The sequence below is a fragment of the Anguilla rostrata genome, chromosome 1 (assembly GCF_018555375.3).
Source record: "Anguilla rostrata isolate EN2019 chromosome 1, ASM1855537v3, whole genome shotgun sequence".
In the NCBI taxonomy this organism is placed as follows: domain Eukaryota; kingdom Metazoa; phylum Chordata; class Actinopteri; order Anguilliformes; family Anguillidae; genus Anguilla; species Anguilla rostrata.
Window position 1 is genome coordinate 50559547 of NC_057933.1, and position 11554 is coordinate 50571100.

At 38.2% G+C, this 11554-nt stretch overlaps 1 protein-coding gene across 4 annotated transcripts; it reads right to left on the reverse strand.

The window, feature by feature from the left end:
* Window positions 1-2153: 2153 nt before the first annotated feature.
* On the reverse strand, window positions 2154-7690 carry eny2 (ENY2 transcription and export complex 2 subunit). 4 transcript variants are annotated; one of them, XM_064341008.1, is made up of 5 exons: window positions 7636-7690; window positions 6437-6520; window positions 4347-4417; window positions 2945-3019; window positions 2154-2433 (listed from the first exon to the last, which is right to left on the reverse strand). In XM_064341008.1, the coding sequence occupies exons 2-5, from the start codon at window positions 6502-6504 to the stop codon at window positions 2357-2359; spliced, it is 291 nt and encodes a 96-aa protein (XP_064197078.1). In that variant the 5' UTR covers window positions 6505-6520; window positions 7636-7690; the 3' UTR covers window positions 2154-2356. The 4 variants fall into 4 exon arrangements, with proteins under 4 accessions (XP_064197078.1, XP_064197055.1, XP_064197064.1 ...); XM_064340985.1 differs by having other exon boundaries at window positions 7512-7671; XM_064340994.1 differs by lacking the exon at window positions 7636-7690 and adding an exon at window positions 7261-7462.
* Between the last annotated feature and the right edge of the window lie 3864 nt (window positions 7691-11554).

Genomic DNA, 11554 nt, shown 5'->3' on the forward strand with positions numbered 1-11554 from the left:
GATGGACCTGGTTAATGGACACTTTGGCATATTTGTCATCTGGATTGTTTTCCTGCCTTTTTTAATTTTTGGCTAAACTTGGACACTGAAAATTATTATTATTTTTTTTTTACATGACGGGCAGAATGGAACCCATGTTTACACATACACCAGGACTTATACTGAACATACAGTTCCATCAGATAGGCCAACATTCATGTGGTACTTCTTGATATCTGGGACTTTAAACCTATTATTACTGAGTAAATCTCAGTTTGGTTTCACAGTGTCACACTACTGATTCTGGAATGAAGAGAATCCACATGTCATCAACTTTACTTGATTGCTGCCTCAATTACCCTAGAATGCCTCTGACATGTTTAACACTTTGGCATTTTGTCATCTGGTTGTTTCGTGCCTTTTCTAATCTTTTTGGCTAAACTGGACACTGAATTTTTATTTTTTTCACACGGCAAATAACCCATGTTACTACATACACCAGGACTTAAACTGGAAACATACACCATCAAATCAGTACCCTTAGGAGAGTTGCAGGGGTGAGTCTCTCAGATGCACCCATAACACAGCAATGGGGCCATATTTAGACCATATTATTACCTGAAAGAAAAGTAAACCAAGGCTTTGGATTTGAGGGCCAAATCTGAGTATCCATCCACTACAGCAGATGTGGGCAATGAGGGCAGTATCAGTTTATGGCTTTCATGCCAACTTCCAGCCTTGATTGCTTAATTAGCCCTAACATTTAGCCATCTGACATTTTACCTACATTTTTTGACTAAGTGCAAGAATGACAACAGAAGACTGTTCTATTTCATATCAGTCAACATGCCACCATATGGGTCAGCCTCATTGAAAGGTTGAGCTGTTAGGAGGAATGACAGCATATTAATCACACCCACCACCTGCCTGCAATCAGATCCTACAAATACGAATGCGAGTCTGGCAACACACTCTCCGTTTGCCTCCTGGAAATCAAAAAAGCTGCGATATTCCAGGCTGTTAGCATGTTTGATTTGGTTGTTTTCAGCTCTTTTTGTGGATCGCATAGCAATTTGTCTCCCAGTGAGAACTGACCATTGCTGAACGAACATTCTTCTCCCACAAGGTGAAAACTGCTGTGTCAGCTATGGCTGTTCTTAATTTGGCAACAGTTGAAGATAAGCATTGCTTAATGATATTAATGATATTAATAATATTCACAGAATAGTGTCGGAATACATTTTACTGTGAGGCAGCCGACAGGAGCCTTTTAGACTGAGAGGGAAAATGCTACTAACCCTTTCCCAACCCTGCTTTGGGACTATCATGGTACCCAACAGTAGTCATGAACGGTGGGGCCATGTCGCAGACTGGGCAGGATGAAGATGAGTGGTCCTCCTTCCAAGATCACACTAAGCTGAGCATTATGGCAGCCTAAGGGTGATTCAGAAGAGGCGTAGGAAAGCAATTAATTATATTATTTATATTAAATAATTGAAGTATTAAGAAATTTTCCAAACAGATGCTGATGGTACTGCAGTTGTACTGTGCTCAATTACGTATTAAAATTAAAAGTATTTTGAAAATTTGATCTTTAATACACAAACTGCACTTTTTTATTTTACAAAAATTAAGGATTTAACACAATTGCTCATTTCTTTGTGCATTTTGTTATTATACGATCTTACAGGCAGACAGTGAAGAGATAGAGGTCTGGACAGCCTGCAACAGCTTTAAAATAGTAAGTGCAAATCACACCTACATTGCCATACGCCATAGGCATCTAGCCAGCTCAGAAAGCTGATTAACGGTAATGTATTTAGGATGCTACAGTACTTCGCTTGCCAGCTGTCATTTCTTGCTTGTCAACATAAAACTGACCAGTTAAAGATAACTTCATTAACTTTACTTAGCTAGTTAATGAGACCAGTGCTTGCTTGTAATGTTAGTTAGCCAGTAGCTTACAGATTAACTACTGTAACATTACAAGCATCTATTTTATTGACACTATTTTATCACCAACATGAATTATTTAGAGGATTAAAACAACAAACAAACAAAAAAAAAAACTGTATATACATTTGGGATCTCTAGTAAATTGCCAAACCAAAATGGGCATTTCTGACTGCTTGTTTGACAAAGTTGATTTCTTTTCAATACAGCAACAACAGCAATTGTAACCAAATGTTTATTGTTAAAAATGCATTAAAACAATTCACAACTACTTAGTATTTTATCTCTGAAAGAAAATATTAAAAAATGGTCTAAATCATGATAAAATGTCACATTACTTTAATTTCAGAAATGAGGCAAAACAAATGTACTTGATTACTATTTGGATCCAAAAATAAAGAAAAGAAGAAGGTAACGCTTCCATTCATAGGGTGGAATGCTGAGCGAGAAAAGCTCTTATTCTCTGTAGAAGTTCTTTCTTCACACTGTCAGGTACAAGAGCTAAAAGTAAAAAAAAAAATAAAAAAAAAAAGAGGTTAAGACAAACACCACAAATGGCACTTTTCTGCAGAATTGAACAGTACTGAATGCAAGTGTGAATCACCATACTATCCCCCCTCACTAAAGGTATAAAGTCTGGCACTGCGCTGCTAAAATAACCTTAAAGTCATCCAGGGAAGGAAGGTTTTGGTTGACAGGGTGGCTCCTGTCTAATCAACAAGCGAAACTCCTCTGTGTGGGAAGTGCATCCCTTCAGTAAAATGAGAACTCTGCTCAATCAGTGAACTACACAGTGAGAAGTGGCAGCATGTGCCCTGCAGGATGCAAATGCTAGTCTGTTCTCCCAAACTGATGGATGATGTTGTAGTAATGAAAGGGGCCTATAGTTTGGGCCTTGGTAGCTAACCTTGGAACCTAGGAATTGGTAAAAATAAGTAACTATAAACATTTAGCTTCATTAAATGCACATGATCAATAAAAATACCCAAATAAATGCCTTAGAAAGTAATACCTCTTCCTTTGGGTGTGATTTCTGCCACCAAGTCTTCCACAGTCACATGCTCTAAGCCCTTTTCCTTGATGACATCTGCAAACAGAAGGAATCCATAAGATAGGCTCCTGTCATAATGTCGTATAGTGTTTTCTAGCAAAATGAACTTATTACATCATCAGAAACAAACAGAATGCCCAGAGGTCCCAATTACATTGCACAGATGACCGCTTGGGGCAGTTTTTCCCAAGTATTAGACTAACAGAAAAGTTAAGTTGCTGAAGAAAACTAACAAACAAACAAAACTATGTAATGCTATGAAATTCTTTTAGCTATAAAAAAAACATTCTCAATGCAGGCCTGTCTCTCCACAAGGAATCTTATGGACAGAATTGTGAATTTAAATTTTAGCTTTTAACTTAGGTAGAATGAGTCTGTGTGTGTGTGTGCATGCATGCGTGAGGTGGGCGGGTGGGGTGAGCTATGTAATTATTTCATTTTTTAAAGCTAATTGGAGCAATGCACTAAATTAAAACAAATTCACGCAGTGACAAAGTGTTTCTGCTACATTCACCTAGCAGCGGATTTATCTTCGCTCCACTGCACAGCCTGCCCACAGAGGCAAACTTTTTTTGGTATCCCTTCTCAGTAACCAGAGACATCCTGGACATGCCTGTCATCATTGTACTTGACGGACAGAACGAGAGTCATGCCCTGTTCTACCTGCGTCTTAAAACAAACGCATGCTTTCCTGGGGCGGGAGCCTTCGGTTTGTGAGGTGACTGACAGACTCTCAATCTCTTGAGTTGACAATAGCCATCAGAAAAAGATGAGAAGGTAGAATGGGTAGTTGTTTACATCTTACTGAAATTTACATATATGAACAAAATTCACAGCGACTTCTTAAGTTTAAGCTATTTTAATAACTTTGTTAAAGGTCTTTAACATTGACAAACAGTATTGAGCTCACCTAAGACAACTCGCAAAAAAAAAGAAAAATTGAAAAAAAAGAAATTAATTTCTAGTAGAAACACAACAGGTGCAACAGGTAAAAATGATCTCTAGCTTGAATAGTGAGACTGCCAGCAAGCTAACCAAACTACAAAGATGCAACTCAAGTCATGGCCATCCTCAAAGATCGCCCGTAAATTTGTGATTTGCATGACAGCAACACAAAACCTTTATGCAAATTCTAAAGAAAACAGTTCAGTATGTACCATGGTAGGGAAATAGCTGGGAAACACCATGCTGGCAGGAACCAGGAAGTCAGAAGACATATCCTTGGCGTTTGCTCCTACGCCAAACCAAGCAAGTTGTAACCCCCCCCCCCCCAGGCCTAACTGACAAAATGACTGGCCTCACTCTAGAAAACAAATGTATACATTTGAATTCATCCTGACTCATGCATTTATACAATGCTTACCTTTACAATGTGCTTTCAACTGATCCTTCCACCCACATTCAATAAGTTTGGCTCTGAGCAACTCCTTCAACCTGTGCCAATGAGAAAGAGGGAAAAAAAGGCAGTAAAAATGAATTATTCGCCAGGTATATTGACTCATTGTCATTTAAAACACTTGGCATAAATCAGCAGATCAGTGGGAGTTCCTGCCTCAATCTGTCTGATTATGTTAATATGAATGTTGTGTTTGTGCTTGTGTGCCATACAAATCAACGACTTGCTGTTATGTATTGGATTAGGAGTTCAGAAATCAGTTAAGGTAGCTGAAAACATGGTCTTAAGTTCATCCATGATTTTTACCTTATTACTTATAACTTATTAATGCAATACAGGTTAGGGTTGTCGCCATTTACTTTGGTTTTTTAAAAACTCTTGACCAGTGATCAGATGACCACATTTTCAGCAAACAGAACCCTGAAAATTTGACTTATCAAATTTTACATAATTTAGGCAACTCAAAACCTCTTTCTAAAATAATTGTTTGCCATATTGTGCATGGAAGTATTAGAGGATCTCCTCTGACAGATGTTGACCTCTCTCAACTCCTGCTATTCCACCAACTGCCTCTCTAGATCCCAAGCCCACTCTCCTCCTCCAGTCCATCTCCCCTGAAATCCTCCCATTCATCTCCTCCTAGGTAAACTCATTGCCCACTGGATGCATCGGTCTTGTCATTACCCATAAACCAACAAAACTGCTAAAGCTGCCATGTAAAAACAAATGATAAAACTAAGCACGTAAATTTCCATGAATTTAAGTTTATTTTTCCTGTGTACTGTATAGCGCTCAAGCCGTCCTTTTCTTGAGCACTGGAGTCCTTGAGTACTCATGCCCATCCCTACAGGCTACCTCAAGATTCTGCAGCTCTTAACCATTTTGCTTTTCACCTTGACAGCTCCTTCCAGGTTTCATGGAAGGTGCAGTTTTGAGACATCAGACTCATGACAGGTGTTCCCTAGGGTTTGATCCATGGTCCTACCCCCTGCTCTATCTACACTAGCCTCTTGGTTCTGTCATAGCCTGTCTTTTCTTTCCTATTCTGACAACACAATTTTTCCCTCTTCTTCCCTCCCTCTAATACACTGGTTGCAATTTGAACCATCATCTGGTCAACAAAACATCTCAAACTGGATGGCAAACCACTGCCTAAATCTCACCTCGGCTAAAACGAAGTTGCTACATGTCCCAGCTAAGCCCTTATGCCTTCTTTACCTTTCACTCACCCAGGACGGGACTACAACCCTCTTAATTTGTAAGAAAATTCAGAGCAGTAACTGGACAACAAACTATTCAACTTGGGTAACATCACTGCAGTATGTCAGAAAAGCAGCTTCTTTCTGTAAAATCTATTACACATTTGCACACATCCACCTATTCCTCACCACATTCTCAGCCCAGCTCTTAGTCCAGGCTCTGGTCATTTCCTGTCTGCTACACCCTCCTCCCTAGTCTCCCTGTCTCCAATATTAGACCCTTGCAGCTTATCCAGAATGCTGCTGCTTTATCTACAATCTCCAAAGGCTCAGCCATGTCACTCCCATTTCTATTTCGCACCACTGGCAACCTACAACAGCTTGCATCATACTCAAAACCTTGGTGCTAGCCTATCAGGCTGCTTAAAGGGACTGCTCCAATATATCTTGAAAAGATCATCAGACCCTACACATCAGCCAGGTATCTCAGTTTATCCGCCCGTAGGTGCCCGCCCCCTTCCCTTTGTACTTCCAGGTCTCCTTTCCTACAGCCAGGTTAGCTTTTATGCTTTCTTGGAGATATCGTGTTTTTGTTTTTCTGAGACTAATAATGATGTTCTCCACTACTGTAAATTGGTCTGAATACCGGTATCTGCTAAGAGATTCTAATGTAATGTGAATATGGGACATGCATTCATTCACTGCATACTATTGGTCCCACAAAAGACTGCAAAGACATTAATTAACATCTTGTTACAATTCAGGAGATTGCAACTGTGGTTGTTACAAAAACCAGCAAACACAGAGAAGCCCCTGGATAGTCTGAGAACCCCTGTGTTCGAGGAAGGCCAGCCTTACCGTTCCCGTTCGCCCATTTCAATCAGCTTCTGGTTTATTGCAGCTCTCATTTGCGAGTCTTTACTCATGTTCTTCTCTCTGAATCTACAACGGAGATGAATTTGTGAGGCAGAGCACGTATAACGTTATGTAGCTGAGCTTTCATACACTGAAAACACGCCGGACGTTTCACGAACAACAGTAACCTAGCAAGCGTTGCTTAACCAAAAACAAAATAGATCGTTCCTTGTTATTCACTAGCTATCTGTGTTACACGGTGAACTGGGGAACCAGGGTTGGCGTGCTAATCAGGATTGTGATCTCGTCGCAAATGTGTAGAAAGTTTACAACGCAGGAAATCAATACACTATCATAAGGACGATATACACAAAATGTAATGTCTAATAGTAGTCTAACATAATCTAACGTATATTCGCCAGTAATACTAAACATGGCGTTTTTGTACATAGAAGTACCTGTCTGTTGTTGTTATAGTTAGCTAGCCAAAGTTAGCTACTCCGCAGGCCTATCTAGCCACCTATATTCATACTTACATAGCTGAGAATCATCCCCAGTAAACTCACAAACTACTTTATGTTCGCTAGTTGGGCAGGCTATCGTTACATAGATACAATCTAGGTTTATAAGGCTGGCTAACGCCATAGCCACGTGAACAAGTTATGAGAGTAGCACAATGGCTGTGTAGCTAGCTATATTCAACTGCTAACCAGTTAGCTAACAAAACCGGTGGTTATGTCAGAACTAGTCATCACGAAAACTGGACAGATAGTTACTTAACAGTCAGTGGTAAGTTGGTTAAATAGCTAGTGAAGGTAATTACTTACCTAGTCTTGTCAATTCGAAAATACCCAATAACGTTAGCTAGCTACAAAATAATCTTATTTTCTTGTCTAAACATCTATAGCTAAAGCTTGCTAAGTTAGCGTACAGTAGTCGAGCAAAGAATTCAACCGCTAACGTTAGCTAGCTAGTTAGCTAGCCTCTGTTCTGGTTATGATTTGTGATTTCAGTGAAACCAAACTGGCTTACACCTAGCTGAATATATTTACAGAACACATAAAAACACCACACTCACGAATTACTGCTGGGCAAATTTGCATAATGTTGTACAGGTACGAGTTTTTCTTTTTTTAGCTTGTTTCTTGTCCGCTCCCTTGGAAACAACTGCTCAACATGCCGTTGCCACAACGTAAACGTACCGTTCTTAAACATGCGGTCAAGTAGGAAATCAGTTCCTTCTTTGCCTTGTGAACCGCGATAATTAATTTGAGGAAATAATTGTGAGCGTTTATATTGGCAGGATTAAACAATACCAGTGTTAAATTACACGATATATCTCATAAATGATTAATTATTACCTAATTCAGTGACGCGTGCCAATTCCAAACGAGAGAGTACGTATTATAAAATATGATAATATATAATAAATGAAGTGTGTATGAGAGAATGAGTGGCAGATGCGGCAAAGGCATGTCCGTACTCACAAGATGCTGCAAATGCTGTCATACTAATGTAGTTTTCAGTCACGTAGGCTATTTCTGTCTTCTTATAATCATATTCAAAGAAAATATTCGTTACTTGGCTAAACTAAGTATAGGATAATGTAAAATAACAGTAATGATAGCTTACTGTAATTAATCACTTTTCCACAGTTAATGCATATTCTGAATCATCAAATGACTTCCTCTTTGGCAGATTGAATTAATTAATTGTTTATAGAAGCAGTTTCAACACTTGAGCATCAAATGCTTGTATTCATTTAATTAAATTAATTAACGGTTAAATTAATTTAAAAGACTAATTGTAACTGTTATTCATTTTGTGTGTGTGTGTGTTGTGGTCACAAATAAAATATTACATTAGCAAGGGATTAATATTACTGTGTTACTGTTACAATCTAACCTATTTATGTCAACACAACATAACTGGTCAAACCACACATAAATCATTGTCTGTTTGGGTAACTAAAATCTGATGACTGGTTGTCCAGTTGTGCAGCTGCATTTAATGAAAAATGGATGGCCCTGAAATCATAAAAGAAACTGATGTGTAATTTTGAAGTGGTTTGGATGTGGAAAGGTGTTTTGAGGGGGCCACAGATTGAGCTCTGTCTAGAACTCCAAAATTATTTAAAAACGCCCCTGTGTTGAACTCACATTCATGAGTGTATATGTGAATAATTGAACTGCCAACTGTAGCCTATATACCAGATTGATAGAATTATAATATCACCATGCATGCATTGATATTAAATTTAAATGAACTGTTGACAATGGTACCATTGTGTTCAATGCAATTTACTCACAGACCAACGGTGACCCCTTATGTTGTTATCTGCCAGTTGACATGCTACTACTATTTGTCTGTTGCACACAAACATGAGAAGACATGTCACCTGAACAATCTGGGTTGATGTTTTAGCCATTTTTTCAATGAAAAATTGTTTTGATGTATAAAGGACAAAATAGTGGAGGACAAAAATCTGAGTACTCCTCTGATTTGCCTGTGAAATATTATTTGAAATTTAGGTTTACTGCAATCAATAAAAATAATGCCTCCCTTTATTTTCTATTGGTAAAAATAAACAAAAAACTGCCATAGGGTTCACTACATGGCACACATATGTTCCATTGTCAAAGACTTAATTTAAACGAAACCTCATGCATACAATTACCAGCAATATTGCGTTAACCCCCCCCCCCCCAAAAAAAAAAAAAAAAAAAATATATATATATATATATATTGTATATGTATTCTAATACTATCAGTATGGTGTATTTACTAATACTGACAGTTTTGTTGTCCAATTAAGCTCTTATGAATGAGGTTTCTGCACACTGTTCAGGATATGGCACATTTTACAAAACTTCTTGTGACTCAATCTTACGTCATTCTCTAAATGAAAAGATGAACATATTTGGAAGTCAAACAGTCCTTCAGAGGGACTGTAATAATGACATTGCTCATGACATTGCCTATTATCTTTGGGTATTCACTAGGTTCACTGGCTAATGCTTGTTTTGTGGAAAATTCACAAGCATGTGCATTAATGAAAATTTCAACAGTGTTTTGCTTAAGTAGTGTCCTCTAGTCACAGATTTGGATAGTTACAGATTTCGGTGTAACACCTGCATATGCATTGACAATGTATCGAGATTTTTGTAAACTCCAATTTATGTTTGCCACTAGGTGACAGCAATGTGCAGCCAATGATTATTTCACTGTGCACTTGAATACTAGCCTACACAACAATGAGCATTACAGTAAACTGAAATGAGCAACAACAAAAAAATAATAATCAACCATTCATGGTCTAAATGAATGTTTATTTCATGTTTTTGTTTCCTGAATTACTCCTGTGAAGCCCAGTGGTAACATAGGGTATATTTAAATGTACAATTGTAATTCACCAAGAAACTTCTGTCACATCTTGCATGTATAAAAAAAATCTGGCAACAATATTCAGAAATTGTTATTCATGATAAAAATTTCAATGTGTCATAAAGTGTAACTAAATGTTGGTGACAAATCAGTGGTCAATATGAGTGTACTTCAAGAAGAGTGAATTGAGGGGAATTACTTCATGATATTTATGGTATTTTACACAGTCAGCTTGCCTGGTATGCAAATAATTGCTATTTCTTTTGAACAAGTAGCCTACAGTATACTGAGTTCGCATTCACAAAGTCTTATCATATAATGTTTGATTCAGACTACCATGACAGGGATCAGGTATTTCAGTCAATTCTGTCAATAGCCTACTGCTGGACTTGATCTTCATGTTTAGTGGACAGTCATAATCCATAATTTAGTGGACCTGTTTTTTTCTTTTTTATTGCATTGCTCTGTGTTGCTGATGAACCAACTGTCTGAGCATACATGTAGTCCCTGCATTTGTCATAAGTGTACCATTGTTTTTTTTCTGCTATAACCTATTTGAGTTTACAATAAAGCAGAGACTATTGGGTCCCCAGAATGAGAATGGAGGGCCTTTGTCTTGACGATCCAGAAAGCACTTCACATTTAGTGCTATTAGGAACCAAGGTACATCCTATGTGAACACAAAATTTGCCGCTCAAGTGTTTGGTTGGATGCATACAGCTTCCATAAAACTGAAGTGCGTGGCATATGAACATGGCAGGCACTCGTTATGTTTAAATAAACCATATACCTTTCCTTTTCAAATTCTTTCCCCCTTCACAATACTTTGTAAAAATCTGGCAGCACAATATTGATTGTTTTTCTTGGATCAGCCATATAGGCAAAAAAACCTACCAGCCTACCAGGCTTTTGGAATCATGTGTATGGTGTTGGACTCATTATTATTGCCTCCATTTGTAGTTCGTATGAATTCCTCACCTTTCAGAATAAATCCCTTGATGTGCAGGATCCATGCACTTCTCCCATATCTAGTTTGCAAGTTTTGAAATTCTATTTCCAGAATGTGACTACCATCTTACAAAGCAATATGGGCTATAATTACTTCTGTATCCCATGGCTCTGAGCAGTCTATTCCAGGCCAGAGTATTTATAAATTCCTGCCAAAGGCGTCTGTGCCTTTCACCGAATATATTCTTAGTTTAGAGATGATATTCTGCTGTGCTTTAATGAGTTTTTGTAACCCCATAACAGTGCATTACCTCCCACATTCAATCTAATAGGTGGGACATTGAGATTGCATTACAGTTTTATTTGTCTGAAAAAGACAAGATGGAATAAATGTGTGATGTCTGTGGATTTGATTTTGTTAGTGCCCATCTTTTGAATACAAATGTATATGCCAAGAACTGTAGTGTGGAGAACTGTGTCAATTGCATCAACAAAGTGATCAGTGAGAGTTTTCCACGAGAGTAGAACATAATGGAGCCATGACACAATGCTGGTCAGTCCAGGTGCTCCATAACACTTGGATACTATGTGACAACATGGAACAAGAAATTCCAAAAACCTGAGAGGGATTTAAAGATGAGCATAAGGCCCTGCATGGTGTGAAGGGTGCTGCTTTGCCTCTGTTGTGGCGACCGTCATTATGTTGATCCCCCAGGCAAAGCTGACTCAAGATTTCTGCAACTAAAGTAGAAAATCCAACCCATTTAATTCCATCTTTTACAACACAAC

What these genes read in the sequence shown, in the direction of transcription:
- eny2 (XM_064340985.1), bottom strand. Translation starts at nt 7,648, where the DNA reads ATGTTTAAGAACGGTACGTTTACGTTGTGGCAACGGCATGTTGAGCAG. An exon ending in GTTGAAAGCACATTGTAAAG is followed by an intron (nt 3,020 to 4,346) that starts GTAAGCATTGTA and finishes TTCTGTTTGCAG; the next exon opens with ATGTCATCAAGGAAAAGGGC. An exon ending in AATCACACCCAAAGGAAGAG is followed by an intron (nt 2,434 to 2,944) that starts GTATTACTTTCT and finishes TTTTACTTTTAG; the next exon opens with CTCTTGTACCTGACAGTGTG.